Source organism: Hemiscyllium ocellatum, chromosome 13 (genome assembly GCF_020745735.1).
Source record: "Hemiscyllium ocellatum isolate sHemOce1 chromosome 13, sHemOce1.pat.X.cur, whole genome shotgun sequence".
NCBI classification, from domain to species: Eukaryota; Metazoa; Chordata; class Chondrichthyes; order Orectolobiformes; family Hemiscylliidae; genus Hemiscyllium; species Hemiscyllium ocellatum.
The window spans coordinates 21,452,440-21,475,404 of NC_083413.1; the positions used below are offsets into that span (position 1 = coordinate 21,452,440).

The 22,965-nt window shown below is 43.9% G+C and overlaps 1 protein-coding gene across 1 annotated transcript in view; it reads left to right on the top strand.

Moving 5' to 3' along the window:
- gmnc (geminin coiled-coil domain containing) overlaps nt 1-20,363 on the top strand; it is a 29,188-nt gene extending 8,825 nt beyond the window's left edge. Inside the window, exons 2-5 of the mRNA XM_060834406.1 lie at nt 14,321-14,492; nt 15,895-15,980; nt 18,619-18,735; nt 19,683-20,363. Of these exons, the coding sequence (XP_060690389.1) occupies nt 14,321-14,492; nt 15,895-15,980; nt 18,619-18,735; nt 19,683-20,363 (1,056 nt within the window). The remainder of the gene's footprint in view (nt 1-14,320; nt 14,493-15,894; nt 15,981-18,618; nt 18,736-19,682) is intronic.
- The last annotated feature ends 2,602 nt before the right edge of the window (nt 20,364-22,965 follow it).

Consider the following 22,965-nt stretch of genomic DNA (forward strand, 5'->3'; position numbering starts at 1 on the left):
TGGACAAACCTTAATCATTTGATGAAAGGCAGGGAAGATGGGACCACTTGCTCCACAACTGGAACAAAGGAACAACTCAGTTTGTGTCTAGGGCCATTTCAATCATGGCATTGTTCATAAACTGACCTCTTGCCCTGAAAGCACCATCCCTGGTGACATCTCAGCCATTCACTCTGAGTCTTGTGAAACCATTAAATGGATTGGTTTAATTGGTTTAAAGAATTTAATGTTTTAAACAAGTGTTTGCCCATTTATTACAGAAATGAAGATATTTGTTGTGCCTTTGTTAGTCTGTGGAATTCTCTTCCTGTAAGCGCAGTGAAGGCTGGGTCATTTGATATATTCAACATTGAGTGAGAGGGATTTTTTATGGAGAGGGAGTTAAGGGTTAAGAGGGTAGACAGGAAAGTGGAGTTGAGATCACAACCAGATCAGCTATGAGTGGTGGTGCAGGCGGAATAAGATTGAACTAATTCTGCTCCAAATTCTCTGTTTCTTTATTCCTATTAGACCAGGGAATAGGAACAAGAATAAATGATTTGGCCTTTTACTATAACTCTTGATTCCCCTACTGATCAAGAATTTATTCCTTTATTCCTGATGAAGGGCTTTTGCCTGAAACATCGATTTCGCTGCTCCTTGGATGCTGCCTGAACTGCCGTGCTCTTCCAGTACCACTGATCCAGAATCTATCTGTCTCAGCTTTAAATATACACAAGGACTCTGCACACTGCTCTTGAAAGCAAGGAGTTCCAAAGACTCATAACCCACTGACAGAATAAATTCCTTCTCGTCGCAGCCTTAAATGATTGCATCTTGATTCTGAGACGATGAGCTCTGGTCCTTGACTCTCCTGTGAGGGGAAACATTCTCTCAGCATTTACCCTGTCAAGCCTCTTTGGAATCTGATGTGTTTCAATGAGATTCCCTTTCATTCTTCTAACCTCATGGAGCAGAGTCCACTTTTGCTAATAAGATGATCCTTCCATACCAGAGATCATCCTAGTGAATCTTCTTTGTACTGCTTCCAATGAAACAATATTGTTCCTTAGATAAGGGAACCAAAACAACTCACGATTCTCCAGATGTGGTCTCTATGGTACTCTGCGGTATTCCAGTACCTTGTACAGTTGCAGTAAGATTTCCCTACTCCTATACTCCAACCCCCTAGAAATAAGCACCAACATTGCATGAGCCTTCTTAATTAACAGTGACATCTGTGTGACAGCTTTTTGTGTTTATTGTACATGGTCCTCCCAAGTCCCTTTGTGCTGCAGCTTTTTGTAGTTGATTCCAAACAAATAATGCTTATTTCTTTGGTTCTCCCTTCCAAAATGAACAACTTCACATTTTCCCCTATTATATTTCATTTACCAATATTTTGCACACTGACTTAATCTATTAATAGCAATCTCTAACCTGTTTGTATCCCTCTCACAACTTGCCTTTCCAGCTATTTTTGTGTTAGTTACAAGTAGGGGCTACAATACACTCACTTTCTTTCTCCAATTCATTGGCACACATTGTAAACAGTTGTGATCTCAGCACTGATCCTTGTGGAACCACACTGGTCATAGGTCGCCAACATTAAAAGAACCCCTTACTCCCACTTGTTGTTTCTATCCCTGTCAATATACTACCTCCAACATTGTGGACTCTTATCTTATGACTGAACTTTTTGTGAGGTGTTTTGTCTAATGCCTTCTGGAAGTCCAAATACAACACATTGACTGATTCCCTCGATCCACTCCAGTTGAGACTTCCTTGGAAAAAACTTGACTCAATTTCCCTTTCATGAAGCCATTCTGACTCTGCTTGATTAGATTAAGATTTTTCGCATGTTCTGCTATTAGTTCCTTCACAATTGATTCCAGTAGTTTTTCCAACAATTGATGTTAGGCTAATTGGCCTATAGTTACCGCTTTTTGCCTCTCTTCCTTTTTGATCAGGGGTGTCACATTGGCAAAGTTTTTCATTCTCCAGTATGTCTTCAGAATCTAAGAGTTTTATTTTGGAAATTTATAACCAATGCATCCGCTATCTCTGTAGCTACTTAGTTTAGAATTCTAGTCTGCAAGCCATTGGGGGGTGGGTGGGGGTGGGGGTTGAGAAGGGGGGGAGCTTGTCTTTAACCCCATTAGTTTGTCTAGTGCTACTTCTCTGCTGATGTCACTTAGTCTTTTCCCACGTTCTTTAGTATTGACAGAATGTGGGAGTAAAATGTGAGGTCTGCAGATGCTGGAGATCAGAGCTGAAAATGTGTTGCTGGTTAAAGCGCAGCAGGTCAGGCAGCATCCAAGGAACAGGAAATTCGACGTTTCGGGCCAGAGCCCTTCATCAGGAATGAGGAGAGTGTGCCAGGCAGGCTAAGATAAAAGGTAGGGAGGAGGGACTTGGGGGAGGGGCGATGGAGATGTGATAGGTGGAAGGAGGTCAAGGTGAGGGTGATAGGCCGGAGTGGGGTGGGGGCGGAGAGGTCAGGAAGAAGATTGCAGGTTAGGAGGGCGGTGCTGAGATCGAGGAAATCGACTGAGACAAGGTGGGGGGAGGGGAAATGAGGAAACTGGAGAAATCTGAGTTTCCTCATTTCCCCTCCCCCACCTTGTCTCAGTCGATTTCCTCGATCTCAGCACCGCCCTCCTAACCTGCAATCTTCTTCCTGACCTCTCCGCCCCCACCCCACTCTGGCCTATCACCCTCAACTTGACCTCCTTCCACCTATCACATCTCCATCGCCCCTCCCCCAAGTCCCTCCTCCCTACCTTTTATCTTAGCCTGCCTGGCACACTCTCCTCATTCCTGATGAAGGGCTCTGGCCCGAAACGTCGAATTTCCTGTTCCTTGGATGCTGCCTGACCTGCTGTGCTTTAACCAGCAACACATTTTCAGCTATTGACAGAATGTTCACAGTATCTTACACCATAAAGACTGACGCAAAGTATCTGTTTTATTTAGATTACTTACAGTGTGGAAACAGGCCCTTTGGGCCAACAAGTCCACACTGACCCATTCCACCACATTTACCCCTTCACCTAACACTGCAGGCAATTTAGCCTGGCCAATTCACCTAACCTGCACATTTTTGGATTGTGGGAGGAAACCAGAGCAAACCCACACAGACACAGGGAGAATGTGCAAACTCCACACAGAGAGTCGCCTGAGGTGGGAATTGAACCTGGGTCTCTGGTGCTGTGAGGCAGCAGTGCTAACCACTATGCCCCGTGCTGCCATTTTATTTGCCATTACTTTGTTCCCCATAACTATCTCCCCAGATTCATTTTCCAAAGTTCACTTTGACCTCTCCTTTCCTTTTTGTATGTAAATAAATTCTTATTGATAAATTATTATGGAAAAGGACCCCTGCTGTTCTTCAGAATTTTACCATGGGGATCTTTTGTATCCAGCTGAGGGGTCAGGCAGAGGTTTGGTTTATCAGCGCATACAGAAAAGAGTATTGCCCTTTATACTGCCACTATCAAGATCTGAGAGCCTAGAGTAGTATTTGAACCAACAACATACTGAGCCACATTGACACTTCAGCTAGTTTATGTGAAGTTCTAAACCCTTGAAGACCTATATCCCAGTTCTCTGATGTAGCAGAGCAGAGTGCTGAGCTAATTGGTCATACAATCTCTCTTATTCCCACACAATCTCCCACATTCTACCTCTCCAACAAACTCCAGAGCAGTCTGAGGAGCTTGATCTGGAAGACCAGTGGCTTAAAAAATGATGCATGCTGGTGGGAGATGATTCTATAGTATCCGAAATACATTTCAAAGTCCTCTGTCACAGACAGATTCCGAACTGCCGAAATAGCAATAAGGTAAATGCTTGGAATGGCTCTGAGCAGAAAGGAAATCAGCTGTGTCCTTGCAAAGTGAAAGTGATGGGTAAGTATTGGTCAATACTGGAGTTGTCTTATAACTCCAAATAGGATTCCTCATAGTTCTGTCAAACACACAATGTACTTATACAGTCATACAGTGTTGAAACAGACCCTACATTTCACCTAATCCACGCTGACCTTGTTCCCAAAACAGTCCCACTCATCTGCATTTGGCCTACATTCCTTCAAAGGTTTCCAATTCATGTACTTATCCAAATGTCTTTTAAACATTGTAACTGTACCAGCATGCACCACTCCTGCTAACAGTTCATTCCACATACAAACCACTCTCCGTGTAAAAAAAGTTGCCCTTCATGTCCTTTTTAAATCTTTGTCCTCTCACCTTAAAAATACACCCGCTTGTTTTGAGGTGCCGTACCTTAGGGAAAAGACACTTGCCATTCACCTTATCTATGTCCCTCATGATTTTATAAACTTCTATAAAGTCATCCCTCAACCTCTTATGCCCTAGTGAAAAAAGTCCCAACTGATCCATCCTCTATTTATAACTCAAACCGTCCATTCCAGGCAACATCCTGGTAGATCTTTTCTGAAGCCTCTCCAATTTAATAATATTCTTCCTATGATAGGGTGACCAGAACTGACACAGTACTCCAGAATATGGCATATCAATGGCCTGTACAACCTTAACATGATATCCCAACTCCTGTGCTCAAACATCTGAGCAATGGAGGTAAATGTGCTAAATACCTTCTTGACCACCCTGTCTCATGTGACACAAATTTCAAAGAATTACATACCCCGAGGTTGCTCTGTTCTACAACACGATCCAATGACCTACCATTACTTATATAAGTCCTGTCCCTGTATGTTTTACCAAAATGCAATATCTCACATTTATCCACATTAAACTCCATCTGCCACTCCTCAGCCCTTTGACCCAAATGATCAAGATCTCTTTATAACCTTAGACAACCCTCTTCACTGTCCACTATATCTCCAATTTTGGTGTCATCTCCAAACTTGCTAACCATGCCTTGTAAATTCTCATTCAAATTGTTTGAATAAATAATAAATGAGCAAATAAAAAGTGGAACCAGTACCAATCCCTGTGGGAATACTGCTCGTCACAGTCCTCCAGTCCCAAAAATAATCCTTCATCGCCACCCTCTGTCTCTTACCACCAAGCAATTGGCAAGCTCTTCCTGAATCCCAAATTATCTAACTTTATCAACCAGTCTACTGTGTGGAAACTTGTCAATAGTTTTACTAAAATCCATGTAAACTACATCTACTGCTCTGCCCTCCAATCATTTTAGTTACTTGCTCAAAAAACTCAATCACATTTAAGAGACAGTATTTCTCTCGCACAAAGCCATGCCGACTATCCCTAATCAGTCTTTGACTCTCCAAATACATACAAATCCTATCTTTCAGGATCCCCTCCAACAACTTACCCACCATCTATGCCAGACTCACAGGTCAACAATATCAAGAATGTGGTGCAGGAAAAGCACAGCAGGCCAGGCAGCATCCAAGGAGCAGGAAATTTGATGCTTCAGGCAGAAGGGCTTTTGCTGCCTGACCTGCTGTGCTTTTCCAGCACCACACTCCTGACTCTAATCTCCAGCCTCTGCAGTCCTCACTTTCGCCTCACACGTCAATAGTACCCAGGCTTCTCCGCACAGCCTTTCTTAAATAAAGGTACAACATTAGCCAACCTCCAGTCCTCAGGCACCTCACATGTAGTTATCGATGACACAAATATCTCTGTTAGGGGCCCTGCAGTTTCTTCCCTAAGTTCCCACTACATCTGTGTACGTCCTGGGATATACTTGATCAGATCCTGGAGATTTATCTACATTTTATGTTTTCTAAGACTTCCAGCACTCCCTCTTCTATAATGTGAACTGTTTTCAAAACATTAATATTTATTTCCCTGAGATCACTAGCCTCTATTTCATTCCCAACAGTAAAAACTGACCTGAAATATTCAATTAGTATCTCTCTCCCATCTCCTGAAGTTCAACATAAAGATGACCTCATGGATACTTAAGAGGCCTCATTCTCTCCCTAACTGCTTGAGTACTTCAGCTCTGTCAACATTTCATTGCCAATCTTCTACCCCAGGGGATTCAAGTTGTGGAATTCTGTTGTAAGGAGAAAGTGAGGTCTGCAGATGCTGGAGATCAGAGCTGAAAATGTGTTGCTGGAAAAGCGCAGCAGGTCAGGCAGCATCCAAGGAACAGGAGAATCGACGTTTCGGGCATAAGCCCTTCTTCAGGAGCCCTTCCTGAAGAAGGGCTTATACCCAAAACGTCGAATCTCCTGTTCCTTGGATGCTGCCTGACCTTCTGCGCTTTTCCAGCAACACATTTTCAGCAAATTCTATTGTAAGATGAGTGACCTGAAATGCTATCTCTGCTTCTCTTCAGATCTACTGCCTGTGCTGATGATTTTATCCAGCATTTTTTTTTGCTATCACTCTTAACTCTGGAACTTCCTCAGTCATTGAGAACAGGGGTTGGGAAGTCATGCTGACATTGTACGGTGCATTAGTGAGGCCTCTTCTGGAGTACTGCGTCCAGTTCTGGTCACCCAGTTATAGGAAGGACATTATTAAGCTGGGAAGGGTTCAGAAGAAATTTGCCGGGATGTTGCCAGATACAAAAGATTTGAGTTATAAAGGAAGGCTGGATAGGTTGGGGCTTTTTCCACTGGAGTGTAGGAGGTTAAGAGGTGACCACATAGAAGTTTACAAAATAATGAGGAGTATCAATAGAGTTAATAGTAGTTGTCTTTTTCCTAGGATGCAGAATTCCAAGAGCAGAGGGCACATTTTAAAAGTGAGAGGAGAGAGATTTTACAAAGACATTGGCTTTTTGTTGCGCAGAGGGTGGCTCATGTGTGGGATGAACTTCCTGGGAAAGTGGTGGATGGGGGTACAATTACAATGTTTAAAAAAAAGCACTTGGACAAGTACATGAATAGGAAAGGTTTGGATGGATATGAGTCAGGACCAGGGCGGTGGGACTAGTTCAGTTTGGGATTATGTTCAGCATAGACTGGTTGGACGGAGAGGTCTGCTTCCATGTTGTATGACTATTTCCAATTTCTCTCCGGATTCCAACCTCACTTCACCCCTTCTACTTTATCGACTATGCTGATTCCTGATAGTTTATGGATTGTGGGGATTTTGTAAGTAAAAGGCACTGTCTGAATATAGGAAGTCGAAGTATAGGCTTGATGGGCTGAATGGCCTACTCCTATTCCTCTGTACAGGATACTTCCCTGCCACCAGGATCAAATATAAATGGAAAATATATGTGCATAGAGGGTAAATAGAGTGATGAATGATCCGCCATAATCTCATAGCAGAGTAGACGAGTGCCCGATACTTGTTCCAATTTCTGATGCTCTTTGGCATCGACTGTGCGGCTACATCAATGGAGGTCGAGGTCAGTGATCAGTGACAGCGCTTCCCTGCCAAAAACAGGACTTCGGAAGTCTGTCGCAAACGCAGGGCAGGCAAAATGCATAGCACGATCCCACAAACAGCGAACCTGGTGCAAAGATCACATTCTCCGCTTTATTTTTCGATGTGTCGGGTTTTTTTTCCCTGGGGGGATAACTAGCGGCCGGGGCATCAGAGGGAACTCCCCGACCCTCCGGCATCAGTCAAGCCCGGGACATTGTTCGGTGTCACTCTCCCAGACCCATTCCCAAATTCAGGAGCCAGAACTTTGTTATGTTGGTCCGAAAGAAGAACCCATCAGCGTTAGAAAACCCGAACCGCTGTCGCTTCCCATCAATAAAGGTTCACTTTTCATCGTGGGACATCAAATGACAAGTTGGATCGGAAGAATCGCAGCGCTGTCTTTGGCCGGGGCAATATTCCTAATGGGGGGGAAAAATATTTTTCCTCTTTTTAAAATGTTTTCCCATTTTTTTTTTAATTTCGGAGGGTCCAGTTTATTGTAAGATCTCCAGTTGCTGGCAACACTCTCCCACAGAGGATCTCTCTCTTTCTCAACCAGACAACATTACAGTATTTTCGATACCTTTCGTTCAGAAAATCGACTTCTATCGGCAGCGGATTCAGGCCGAAGCGGAAAACTTGCAAAATGTAAAGCGTTAAACGCTCTGCCAGTGTGGGAGGCCATTCGGCTCATCGTTTCTATGCCCGCTCTGTATTTTTTAAATCCCCCCTCCTTACTCCCGCCCTTTCCTCCCCTTATTCTGCTACCTTCGAACATTGACATCAATCTTTCGTTGGATTTCTCGTTAATCGGAGCTGGTTTTGAGTTTATTCGTTAAAAGACCCGGTGTTCGGTAAATGTGAGAAAGTGTTTATTCCCCAGTGGCTTGTCATTGCGGTGTTACAATTTGTATCCGAAAGTTCACCGGCAAACCTGACTGAATTGTCCAATCTCTCAGTGTCCCTCCAAACTTAAATACTTGGGAATTTGTATCGAATGTGTAATTTAAAAACGGCGAGTTTTGAGTGACTGGAACTCACTAAGCCGCGTCATTTTTATGCTTTGGGATGAATTTCTTATTCCCTCAAGAAAGTTGTGTCAGTGTTTCCAGGAGCAGAAATTTCATTCCAATATGTGAGGAGCTGTTAAGTGTTAAATATGCAAAGTGCTAGTGACATCCAACTAGCCTCAATACCTCTCCTGCATTCACACCAGCTCCTTCCTCAGTATCCTCCATGCTCTCCCTATCCCTACATCAATATGTTTCGAGTATTTCTCACTCCATCTGTGACAGGTCCCTCATGAGGTCAAACTTTAAGGTCAAAATCTCACAGCCATTAGAGGGCAGTGTTTCGAATAAACAAAACAATCACAAAAATTAACGATTTCGTCTGTTTTATTTGAATAGATGTAAATATTTTGAGCTACAACACCTGTCCTTTTTACAGTGAATTTATATTCGAAAGATAACAAACGCCAACACTGGAAGAATGGCTGCTAAAAATCTAATTAAAGTTCCAAGGCCCCTGCAATTCTTTTTCATATTTTCATCATTTTTATTGACTTGATTCTCTTGATCAAAAATTTCGTATCAGGAAAACAATGGAAATTGCATAAATTAAAGTTGTAAAATTGGCCACAGTGTCAGCTACATGTTAAGAGAATAATGTCATAATTATTCATTGCCGTAGCCGAACGAATAATGTGACAAAAATAGTTTTCACTTGTTATATGAATTTAATAATTGTAAACACAGAAAGTTGTTTATTGGGTTTAGAAAACATCTTTGTCTGTATTTTGTTACACAAATATCGAAAGAAGATTTGAAGTGAACGGAAAATGGTCAAATGGTATCAGCTTTAATGTTAATTTAATAGCTGGAAACTAATAGTAGATCTAATCAGATGGAACTTGGACCAGTTGGGGCTGTGATCCGTCTGCAGACACTTTGGGGCAGAAATTGCAGCCACTGAGCTTGATAAAGATTTTCTATAATTGCAGAATTCGATTGGAATCTATTTGGACATCAGGATGAAGGTGGGGGATGGGCAATGTGAATTTCTGTAAACTTTGGGAAAGTTTTTCCTTAAAAAAAGTTTGGAGTGGAAGTGGACGCAAAGTGATGACGTCAAGCCCCAACCAGGCTTTAACCTTTCAACTCTTCAACATGGCGGCAGTCTCGAAGAGTTTTAGGCCGATATTGGGGGGAATTTGCTGAAATTGTGCAAAAGGGAAGGCGCCCCTGGATGGGGAAAGGCGCTAGATCGATCCCTGTGTTGTTCCTTTCTGCCCACCTTTGTTTTTGGGCGATGAAACCGTGGTTTTGTTGACTTATTTTGAAGGATTTCATCCCGAGCCCGACGTGAGTTGAGGTCTCAGACAGGGTTCCAGGTACCAGAGAGTCAGGCACTCAGCATCCATCCATTGGCTAGATCTCTCCACAGTAACTCTGAAAGTCAGCAGCAGAGCCTAATACTTGCACAAAACTTCTGCAAAAACAACAACAAATGCATTAAAATAAATTATTGATCAAGATACATGTATAATACAAACCTTAATCAACCTTATTTATTGGTATAATAAATGTTAATATTTTGATTTCTTTGTATATCAATTGTTATGGTATCAATTAAAGGCAAGTTAAATCCTGTATTGCAAAAAAAAAGTTATATTTGAGGTGAAATATTTTCCTGAACCATTTATTATTTATCTGCTTGATTTTAATATCTCGGGATTGTTATCTGAATGAAATGATAATTGGCTGATAAACATGCGTATTATTACATATATAGTGCTAACCAGCAAACAAATCAATATTTGTAAAATAAAGTGCAACTAACATTTCGTTCCAACACAATTATGATGTTCTCAGTCTTTCAATGAGAATGTATTTATTTCATTGTGTTTAACTCAGCTAGTATAGAGTGATGAGGTCGCTTAAGCTGTCTCAGTGCAGTCCTCCGAAGGGAGATGAATATAATTGTCATTATCTGGGCAAGTAATTAACCATGGGGCACGTAACAGAAAGGTTCAATTGTGTTGTGATGCTGATAATCGGGGAAGAAATGCTTCATTCTGTTAATGTAAGCTGCCTAATGGGTTAACTCAATGACATGCTCTCCAGGGTAGAATGAAATGACAACTTTCCATATGTCGGTGTATTTATTTTTAATCCTAGGGTGTTCTGCACCTCCCACAGGTCTCGCAGAGGAAGGGTCAGGTTACCTGCGCAGTTGTGCTCAGACAACAGGCGCTGAGTTATTAATAAGGTCTCTGCGATTCTTCTCTAATTGAGAACCACTCCCACTTGTACAGAACGCGTAGGAGGTCCAATGCAAAATTACAAACTTTCAGTTTCTGCTGTTTGAACGATCAGGTGCAAATACACAAGCCTGCGTGTCGATGGAGTATGTTTAACCAGGGAAGCGAGTTTTTAGCCACTTCATCAACTCCACTCGGTACTGTTACAAGTCAGAATGTCTTTGGTGGGTTCTGGGGACATGCTATAATCTACGGATTGCCCGTCTTGAAGTCTCTTGCACTCGAGAGCCCCGAGTTACTCCCGCAAGTGCAGAACAGTGCAGACGAGATAGAAAACTCAGTGTCGCCCTGGAGGGATCGAAAGGACCAGAGGACAGGCTGAAGAGGATTTTTTTCTCTCTTCCCCCACCCCTGCCTTGCTTGCTTGACTTTTATTTCAGCAGGTTTGCTGCTCACTCACGTCACAAGGTTGCCAGCTTTGCACCAAATCAGATCGCTCGTTGAGCTGGTCCACGAGGCGTCACTGGTTCAGTTCAGAGCTCAGAGCCATAGTGGGACCAACACTCTCAGGTCGGTTTAAAGGGCTGTGGAGTTTTAAAGAGAACGTGCCTGCCCGTGTGTCTCTTCCCCCTCTCTCTCTGACACACGCTCTTCAAGATGGTAAGTGAATCTGAACATCTGAGGACCCAGTGGGTGGAAGGGGGAGAGAAAGGGGGAGCAGAGTAAAACTTTTTTTGCTTTATGCAGCGTTTTAAACTCAATTAGGAGGCTGCTTTTTAGACTGACCAGCAGTCTAACCAGCTCAGAAAACCAAATGCACCTGACAAGTGGTGAATGTGAGCCCTGCAAAGTCGGGAAAGCTGCCCGTCCAGCTCTCTCGAATGTCACTTCTCTAGCTCTTCGCAACTGACTGCTAAGGAGCTGCGTTCACTCTGACCCAAGTCAAGGATCCCTTCCTCTGGGAGAGAACGCAGTTGTGAAGCGAGTTCGCCGAGAGAGGCAGAAGGAACTTGCAAGGGTGGAACAGCAACACACACTATCATAAAACAGAGTCAGCCGCCACTTTCTGAATCATTTCCTCCCATAAGCCGAAAGGGTGTGAGGTTTCACTTTAGTCTGGGCACTGTAGCTCTCTGTTGAGTGCACGCAGACTCGATTACAGGGGAGGGGGGCGATCTGTGTGAGGGTCTTTGTATTTCAGAGCAGCTTCAGATCTCTGGGAGTCTGCACCAAAACATTACCTGCGAGTGGATGACCCTGCTGCAGTCTTCAACGTAGTACAGGATTGAGCCTGAGATTTACAGTTCAGGGTAAAGCAGGCTGATGGGGTTTGACAATGTTGCAAAACTCTGAGGCCGTGCTGCCGAACTCCTCCGAGACAAGAGGAGTTTAGTTAGGCTGATCCCACTGATTTTAGTTAGCTGTGCAATTTTAGAGTCTAAAATATCCCAAAAGAAACAGACAAACGGGAAAGGAGAGTTTAAAACGTTCTCCAGAACTTCTGTCCCACATTAAACGCAGTGGAGGGGAAGTAGGAGAGGTTTTGGTGTGTGGTTTCTGGGTTGTGCACTTTGAATAGAATATTTCCTTCTTCTGTAATCTGATTGGTGTTGCAGTATTGTTTAGAGTGTGTGGGTAAATGACTGAGTACAACTTTTCCTTTTGACTGTGTTTAGAACCTCGAAACTAACGTTTGAGGAATTGGGATTATGTTTCCCTAATCATTAGGTTCAGTTCTGTCTCACTCCCTCTTTCTGTACAGCACCCCCGCCCCCGCCCCCCCTCCTCCCTCACCCCAGTGGGTGTGTCCCGCTTTACTCTTTGGCGTGATTCTATCTCTCCTCTTTACCCATTCTTTCTCCCTCTCTCTTTCGATCCGTCTTTGCCCCTCCCTTTCAATTTGCATCTGTGTATCTCTCCTCCATCTCTCCATCCTGCGTCTCGTTCTCTCTCTCTCTCTCCCCACCTCTGCCTTTCACTCTTTCTGTCTGATTCTTGTTACTCCTCTTGCCCCGCCCCTCTCTCTTTCCAGTCTTTTTCTGTCTCCCTCGCTCTCTTTTATCTTTTCCCTTTCTCACTCCTTTTTCTGACTATCCCCTTTTTGTTTGTTCCAGTACCAGCATTTGTGTTTTTTTTAGTTGTTTTTATTTTCTTTTTAGATGTTTTTCCTCTCTGTCTCTCTCTCTCTCTCTGCTTTAGTTGGGTGGCATTGTTTCACTCTTGAGCGAGCGCGCCGAACCAGAAACCACGGGAATCCCGTTCCTCAGCTTGTTTTTGTTTTAAAAATAACGCCCAAGTTGCTAATGGGTTGTGAACGGGAGACGGGGCGCTGGGGCGGCTCGTGTGAGTGGGGGCTGTCCGCCCCCCCCCCCCTCCGGGAGCTGGCGAGTGTGAGGAAAAGATAGGATGAATATCGGAGCGAGCCAGAGAGAGAGGTCCCGCAGTACTTCATGTGTTCGGGAAACGAGAACAAGTCAGAACCGAAAGCCAAAATCCACCTAGAAATCAGCACAAGCACGAGAGTTTGAAATAGTTCAGCGAAATGAGACGCGAAAACAAATAGGCAGATTCCGACAAATGAGAGAGTTCGGCAGAGACATGCCAATACTGAGAATGGCGGCCTTCCAACCCGCGAAAAATCACTGCAGATCTCATTGTCGCTCGCTTATTATTTTCCCAATTGTGTGTGTGTGACCATTTCTTTCTCTTTACTCCCTCCACTCCCTCTCCCCCTCTCTTTCTCTGCTCCCCTTTCTCTCTCCTCCCCTGCCCCTCCCCCTCGCCTCTCTACCTTTTGCCTTTTGTCTCTCACGTTCTGCTCTTTCTCTCCATTCCTCCCCACTCTTCCTCTTCTTTCCCCCTTTCTCGCCTTTTCTTTCGCCCCTACACCCTCCCTCCCTGTACCCCTTCTCTTTGTCCTTTGTCCACTTTTTTCTGTCTTTCTCGAACTCTCCTCCCTCTGTCTCCTCCCATATCTCTGACACCTCTCCCCTTTTTACCTTCCCTCTCTGCTCCCCTCACCCTTTGACGCCCTACCCCCTCACCCCGACCCCCACCCTTCTCTGATCCCTCTCTTTGGTCCCCCTGCTCCCCTCTCTGCCCACCGTTACCCCCTTAATCCCTGCCCATTTCCCGCTCCCTCCTCCGCTTATCCTTCGCTCTCTGAACTTTCTTTCTCCCCTTTTTCTCGTCTCTCTGTTCCCCTCCTCGACACACCTGTCTCTCTTCTCTCCCTGTCCCACCTTTCTCTCCCTCGTTTTCTCTCTCACACCCTTCCACTCTCTCCCTGTCTCTCCGCCATCCCCAACATCTCTCTCACACCCTACCTGTCTCCCCTCACTCCCTGTGTATCTTTCGCACGCCCTTCCTATCGCTCCCCCTCTCCCTACTCTCTCTCTCACCCTCCCTGCCTCTCCACACTCTCTCACACCGTCGCTCTCCTCCCCACTGTCTCTTTCTGTCTGTCATCCTCTCTCTCTCATCCACCCTGTCGCTTTCCCCACTGTCTCTCTCTCTCTCGCACACACACTCTGTCTCTCTCTCACCCTCCCTGCCTCTCCACACTCTCACACCGTCTCTCTCCTTCTCCCCACTGTCTCTTTCTGTCTGTCATCCTCTCTCTCATCCACCCTGTCGCTTTCCCCACTGTCTCTCTCTCTCTCTCGCACACACACTCTGTCTCTCTCACACCCTCCATCTCCCTCTCCCCCTTCCATCTCTCCTCCACCTCCAGAACACTATTCTCTCCTGCCAGGACCAGTGCTTTGTAGACCAGCACTATGAGTACTCTTCTTCACTGGCGACGTCAGCCAGTGTTGACATTTCCATGGAAACCTGGTACTCTCAGTGGCCGGGCGGTATCCTGGACAACAGCAGAAGCAGCCAGAGAGAAACCCAGCCACAAGGTAAGAGACGTAGTAGGCTTTGGCTAGGAGAGCAGCTCCAGTCTTGGGGTGGGGTGTAGCCTGGCCTGGACACCCCGAGCTGACCCCACCCCCCACCTCTTGCTCCTGGTGCAGTAACGGAGCGTTTCTGGCAACTGAGTAAATAAAGTCCAACAGCCATGCCGTCCCTGCCGTTTTTGCTGAGCTCCCGCCGCTGCAGCTCGGCTCTTATTGTTGCTGGATGGTTTGTTTTACACACCCACACTGTTACCTCGACCTTTGGCTCGCTTCCCCTGAAACCCGCCTCCAGAGATGAGCCCAGCTAAACATTAAACCAGGAAGCGGCGTGAGGCACGTGTACAACCCCGAGTTGGCCTGGACTCATTGCCCCGCTCCTGAGCTCCCGAAAAACGGGTACCCCAGTAAATCAGCAAAAGGGGGAGGCGGGGGTGGCATGGAGAGGCTGGAGCTGTGGCTGGGGGAAACTGGGGTCAATGGCTTCCACATTCCAATCCACGTCCCTCACTTTGTATTCCATTTACAAATCAAATAGCGCTGAAACAGCCAATTTGTTACAACCAACGGGAAAAAAAATCATTAAAATGGAAAGTGGACATCCTCCTTTGTACAGATTAGCTCATAGCAATGAGGGAGAGTTTGCATACACGGCTACCCAATGAAATGGCAAAGACGGTTTAGCCCATAAGACCACAAGACGCAGAACTAGCTCGTTCGGCTTATCCAGACTGCTCCACCATTCCATCATGGTTGATGTGTTTCTCAACCTAAGCCTTCCCTGGCATCCGTTGATCCCCTTAATAATCCAAACCCATTGATCTCTCAAAGACACTCAATGACTTGGACTCCACAGCCTTCTGTGACAATGAGGTCCACAGATTCACCACCCAGCGACATGGGGGAGTCTGTGCACCCGGGCACCTAGTGATGTGGGAGAGTCTGTTTACCTGGGTGCCCAGCATCATGGGGGAGTCTGGGCATGTGGGCGACAGTGACATGGGGGAGTCTGTGCACCTGGGCACCCAGCGTCAAGAGGGGTTGGGGGGGTTCTATGCACATGGGCGACAGTGACATTTGTGAGTCTGCACCCAGCAACGTGGGGGAGTCTGAGCACCAGGGCACCCAGCGTCATGGGTGGGGGTGGGGGCAGGGTGGGTCTGTGCACACCCGGGTGCCCAGCAACATGGGGGGGAATCTGTGCACCTGGGCGCCCAGCGACGTGGGGGTGGGTTGGGGGCAGGGTGGGTCTGTGCACACCCGGATGCCCAGCAACATGGGGGGGAATCTGTGCACCTGGGCGCCCAGCGACGTGGGGAGTCTGGAAAGACTGGTACTAGTAATGTGGGAGAATCTGTGTAGCTCCATGATTGGCATGACTCAATGACTTGCTTCAACTTCTCAATAGACTACTTCCTGGAATATGACTCGAGTGTCCAAGATGACTTCATGTGGACAGGCCACCTATCATCTCAGCTTCATAAAAATAAACAGGTAATTTGTTGCTTTGATTGTAATCCTTAAAGATTCCACTAATCTTCTTGACCGATGCTTAAAAATCTAATAACTATTGGGCAATGAGAATCAATAACTTAATTTCCTTGTGTTATGCTGGGCCAAGAACATAGAATCAGGAGGAGGCCATTCTTCACTCCCCAGCTTGTTCCACCATTCAATTAGATAATGGCTGATCTGCATCTCAGCCCCATTTACTAAGCCAAGAAATAGATACACATTTCTACAATCTTTGCTAAAATTTTAAATACTGAAAATGTGTTGCTGGAAAAGCGCAGCAGGTCAGGCAGCATCCAAGGAACAGGAGAATCGACGTTTCGGGCATAAGCCCTTCTTCCTGAGAAGGGCTTATGCCCGAAACGTCTATTCTCCTGTTCCTTGGATGCTGCCTGACCTGCTGCGCTTTTCCAGCAACACAATTTCAGCTCTGATCTCCAGCATCTGCAGTCCTCACTTTCTCCTCTAAAATTTTAAATAACTTAGCCTACTGTGTCTTTCAAAAGAGAATTGAATGATTATCTGAAAGAAAATGCCATCCCAAGACTACAGGGAAAGGGTGAAGGACTTGGACTGAGTGAGTTTATTTGCAAAGAATTAGAACACACATGATGGGCTAAATGGCCTCCAACTTCTGACTGGTTCTGTGTATCAGGGTAAGGGTTGGCATGATTGGACTGATCCAACTAACCAATTGGATACTTCATAAACACAGCATCCCTCCATTCCTCAGAGCTTTAAATTTGAGTTTTCATATTCCCTTTAACATTAGCGAGTTTTGAGAAGATTTGTAGCTCAGGTTGAGGTTTGCTCGCTGACCTGGAAGCTTCATTTTCAGACGTTTTGTTACCATACTAGGTAACAGCTTCAGTAAGCAGTGCTTCATTCGGAGGCTCACTGAAGATATTGCTGAAAATGTGTTGCTGGTTAAAGCGCAGCAGGTCAGGCAGCATCCAAGGAACAGGAAATTCGACGTTTTGGGCACAAGCCCTTCATCAGGAATGGTGATCCTGATGAAGGGCTTGTGCCCGAAACGTCGAATTTCCTGTTCCTTGGATGCTGCCTGACCTGCTGCGCTTTAACCAGCAACACATTTTCAGCTCTGATCTCCAGCATCTGCAGACCTCACTTTTTACTCACTGAAGATATTACGATGATGAAATGTCTGAAAATGAGCCTTCCAGCTCAGCGAGCAAACCAATCCCTTTAACATTTTTATGCAGGTTGCATACACTAATACATCACAGCTGGAGGCTATGCACCCTAGAGCAACTGTGCAGGCTCAGTGGTGGATCAACCCATTTAATCTCAATCCATTTGGTGCCTCTCACAGAGAAAAGAAAATCTCTTCTATCTCTGATTTCCTTTGTCAATTGTCTTTGGAACTTAGTAATGGGGGAAGCCATTCAATACCTCAAACCTATTCTGTTACTCAATACCTCAAACCTATTTGTCTTGACATCAATATGATCACCAAATCTATACACCCATCAAAGTGTTAACGTCACTGGACCAACTCATTCAGAAACTCTGGTTCATGTTCTATAGTGATGGGTTCAAATACCAAAACTGGCAGATGATGAAATTTGGATTTTAAAAAATGGAACTCATCTGGGTAATAAATGTTGGCGCAGCCAGGGACACCCACATCCCATGAATGAATAACGGGTTCTATGCCTCATATCCCTTAATAAAACTCCCTGTGTGGAGTTAGCACATTCTCTCCGTGTCTGCGTAGGTTTCCTCCAGGTGCTCTGGTTTCCTCCCACAGTCCAAAAATGTGCGGGTTAGGTGAATTGGCCATGCTAAATTGCCCGTAGTGTTAGGTGAAGGGGTAAATGTAGGAGTATGGGTCTGGGTGGCATACGCTTTGGCGGGTCGGTGTGGACTTGTTGGGCTGAAGGGCCTATTTCCACACTGTAAGTAATCTAATCTAATATATTTGGATAGCAAAATCAAATCAGTTCTGTTCTATCTGAAGAAAAGTCATATCGGACTCAAAGCAAGTTTCACTCTACACAAGTGCTGCTAAAGCTGCTGAGTTTCTCTAGCACTTTGCTTTTCTTTCAGATGTTCACCTTCTGCAGTATTTTGCTTTTATGGAAATCTCTCAGTGTCGGTTTTATAAGAACAGTTGAGCAACCCGTCAATTGCTGTTTATGCAAGACATTTCCAAACTTCAAACTTCCTTTGTAAAGACAGCTGTGTTCTCTCATAACCGACTCTCTGGGCAGTGAAAACAATATCTCCATTTAATCATATTAGCCCCTCAAAATTTTCAGTACCTTAAATAAATCTTAACCTTATTGTTCTGAGAACAACCCATCTTATTCTCCTTATTAGCATGTGTCTGCCATTAGGGAAAACTAGTCTTTACAGTGGAAAGTCTATAGCAACTGAAATCATATCTAGTGTACACGATGATGATTGAGGATATCGAAGAACAATTATCACACCTCCAAGAAATTGCAGACAGAGTTCCCAAAGGTAAGGTCCTTGGCCAAATTGCTATCATTTATCTTAAATGACCCACTTTCAAGAGGGAGCTAGGGCACATTTTAAGCACTTTGCAACAGCCAAGTTGTTTGCAATACAAAATCTCCAATAATTATTTCCACAGCTCCAGGACACACTTGAACAAAAGGAGGAAGAACTTGCTAGGCTCCATGAGGAAAACAGCAAGCTGAGAGAATACCTGAACTCCACTTACGTTAAATCCTTGGAGGACAAGGCCAGGGTATGTAGTTGTCAAAATGCATCCATGCCGGTAGGACCTATGAGTACTATATCAGATATCCCTAAATATAAGAAGATGTTAATTTTTGGTGATTTATTTTTGTTCAACTATAACTTATCAGCACTGGGACTTAGTGTTTGTGAAGGTATTCCCAGATTACCAACAGCACAGATTGAATGTAAAATCTTCTCTACACTATCCCATCAAACACTCCCCAGGGCAGTTACATCACAGGGTTAGATACAGATAAAGCTCTCAACATTAGTCTATATATAATGTAGTTATTGTAACATAAGGAAATTGGCACTATTCTGTTGATGTGGAAGTATAGCCTTACCGATCTTGGCATCTTAGTCATCTGATTGACGAATCTAATAAGCCTATTTGGAGTAGTTTAATGTTGTGGGTTCAGATCCATTAGGGATTGGGTTATGACTGTACCAAACATACCTGACTATTATTATTGGCAATGAATGTACTTTGGTGTCAGCTGTGTCTCACTATTCAGCACTCTTGACTTGAGGCCAGAGGGTTGTGGGTTCAAGTACCACTTGAGGACATTGAAACTGTTAATTTGGCAGTATGTGCTGAGCTGTCCATGGTGCTGCCTTGTGGATGGGTTGTTAAATAAAAGCCCCATCTGTCCTGTTGACTAGATGTAAAAAAAACACAAGAGGAATTTTACAGAAGAGCATGGTTCCCTAACCAATATTCTTGCTAGAATCAACCTTCCTTTCACCGATTATCTGGTCATTTCCCTATTGCTGTCTGTGGAACCTTGTTGGATATAAGTTATGTTCCCCATTTCCCAAATTATAACAATCAAAAGTTCTTCTTTGCTGGCAAAACACCACTAGACTTGAACATTCTAAAAGTCCTCTTTCTCTGCATTAATATAAGATTTCCAAAGCAGCAAACAAAAACTCACCTTGTTTTCATTTTAACAGAAATTATTGATTCAAAATGGACAAAAGAATGGTGGGATTTCCAAATGTAAGAAGCGCCTGTTTCAGAAGCAGGACGAGGCTGGAGATTACTTTGCAGAGAAACCAGCAGCAGAGAGCCTCCCAAAGAGAGGACGAGGAAACCCAATTTGTAAAAATAAAAGTAGCTGCTATAACGCCCAAGATGATCATCATAATCCCTATGTCGAAACCTGGGTGCTCAAGACTTTAGGATTAAAAGATGCCAACACTATTGATGACAGTTCTTCAGCTAACTACAGTGCCATTATTTCTGAGACGTTGGTTGATTACAGCAGCGATCAACTGAAGGTGACCGAGTACAACACTGACTATGCAATGCCAGCAGACTACAGCCAGGATCCTGCAGCCCCAGGGAACTTCCTTGCCAGTCCCTGCCCACTGGAGACTTGCTGCACAAACGAGCTCTCTCCCCGCCCCCATTATTCAGCACCACCTCGCCCGATCCACGCACTTTACCAGCCGACTGAACCGGCCTTTCATGCGAGCAAGGCAGCCCCGAATAAAACAGATGTGGCCTTCTCCACCTCGCTCAATCCCCACCGCAACGTGAAGACGCACACCTTCGGCCAAGGCCAGGCCTTTGTACAACGTGATGGGGAGGGAGGTTGGAGGTTTACCTGGGTTCCCAGCCAGGCAGATTGACCAATTCAGCTGCCACTGCTACACACTGTTTACAAAACACACAAGTTCCCTGCACTTGAAATAGTCATGAAGAATATCAACAGCTTTGCACAAATTACCAACCAGTCTTGAATTTGTCTTTTTTATAAATCTGAGAACATGACTATCAACCTTACAAGTAGGATAGTGCATACTTTCCATTGTTCTGAGTGAGATTAGAGACACGATCTTTTTTTCCTTCTTCTGAGAACATTTTGTGATTCATTTGAGATGATGATAAAGGAAGCACTTAGCGTTTTATAACATTGTCAGCTCGTCTTCACACTGTGAGTTGCCACTGGAGTCCGATGAGAGCAAATGGATGAGGGAGATTCCAGACACGTCAGTGTGGATCAGTGACCAGTTGAACTGTCCTGTCTTAGATAATATTTTTCAGAAGGTTGTCCATTAACTGTTAGCCAGGAGATTGAAGAGGAGAAGTTGGGAGTTCTCTCAAATGATGACCCTTGACCCTTGATCTGAAAGGGCAGATGTGACCATAGTTCAAGGCCATTCAAGTAACTGATGCATTTCCTTCAAGGGAACCAATACCTCAAAGATTGTGTGGGTTGGAATTATTTGTTGGACGATGTTATGGTCAAGCTTGCCTCAGTTGTTTGTGTTCCACTTTATCTGTTCATGCAAAACAGAACGCAGGTCTCAAATGTTTGCCTCCGTTGGTACAAACACCGACAAAGTGCAGTCTGAGCTGCCTCTGTGTGATAAACCATTACTGTCTAACCTATGTTACTTTTCTCAGCAGAGTCCAGTGATCAATAAGGCAGAAAAATCTTAACGAGAAAGTATTGAAAACTAAGGGATGAAAATTGCTTGAAGTTACTCTGATCACAGTCATCAGTGATTGTTAAAATTTAGATCTATATTCTGAAACAAGTGCAACAGTTTTCAACAATGGTAATCTTTCCAAAAATTAATAGTGACAATTTTGATTGAGACCTTTTATTTTTAAAGCTGTTTTGGACCCTAACACAGATAGTTGCTATTCTGGAAGTTGTGTGACTGGTGACAATGTATTTTGTGTTGTATTACATAGAATTTGGGGCACTCATTCAGGCCATTTAGTCCAACAGGTTCATACTCTACATTAGCCTCATCCAATCTGACACCATTTCATCCCATCAGCACATCGAGAACAAGTGGTCACTGTCTCAAAAGAAGTAGATGTCCATTTAAAAGAGAGATGAAGAGTTTTTTTTTCTCAGTGTCATGAGTCTTTTGAACTCACAAGTCAGTGAAACTAGAGTCCTTGAATACTTTTAAAGCTGAGGTAGATAGATCTTTGTTATGCAACAAAGTGAAAGGTGTGAATGTGATGCAATCAGATCAGCCATGATTTTATTGAATTGTGGAACAGCTTCAAGAAGGCAAGTGGCCTCTTACTGCTCCTAATTTATATGCTCATGTGTTCATATATCCTTCTGTTCCTTTGTCCTTCATGTGTTTATCCAGCTTTGGCTCAAACATATCTATAACATTTGCCTCAGTCACTCCCTGTGATCATGAGTTCCCTCTGGGTAGGGGTTGCTCCTGTACAGTTGACTTGATTAGTTCATCGAGAATACTCTGATAACCCCTAGTTGTGGTCCGTGCCACTAATAGAAAGATTTTTACTATGTCTGCCCTCTCAAATTGCTTCATAGATTTAAAAGAAAAAAAAAATACTCTAATAAGTAATTCCTCAGCCTTATCTTTTCTGGAGAAAGAGAAACTCCAGCTTATTGATTCTTTCCCAGTCATTCCAAACTCTCAATTCTGTTATCATCCTTTTAAACATTTTTTGCACTTTCTGTAAGGCCTTTATACATTTTTATGGAACTTTGAGACCATAACTACACTCAGTATTCCAAACGTGGTTTGACCAAGGTTTTATACAAATTTAATATAATGTCACATCCCTTGAATTCTGTTCTTCAAGAAATGAACCCCAGTAATATGTTTGTTTATTTTGTAGCTTTTGTTTTAAAACAGGAATTCCCATTATACTGAAGCTCAATATTGCATCCATCTGTCCTATGTCCCTGTTATTTGAGTGCTACTGATTAGCTAATTGTGCATAATTAACATTTGAAACAAATTATTGGTCCTAAACAAAACAGTTTAACAGTTTCCTGAGAATCTGTGCTCCATATAAATTAATGATTGTTCAGGGTCGAAACTGCGATGGCTAAACATTTGAACATCGAGAGGTTTGAAATGATCTTCGTCTGTATTAAAAATAGTCAATATAAATTAATAACTGATTTTACACACATTGGAAAGAAAATTGGCCACTGTGTAAAATCAGCTGCTGCTTTGTGTTATTGGTTTTTCACAGTCATTTCAGTCTGTATTTATTCCTGTGCTCTTTATGCTGGAAGATCTGCTCATGAAAGACAGAAATTGTCAGTTTCATCAGTACTGTCGACAGTCTAGTTGCAGTCAAGAGAAAACCTCTCATGATATGATCAGGTCCTTTCAGGAAAAGAAAAAAAAAGTCATGTTAGTGGGCTTTCATGGACCAAGTTCTCTCACAGCCATTGAGAAACATCTTGAGGACAAGTGATAGTTGTAAGGAGCAGAGCAG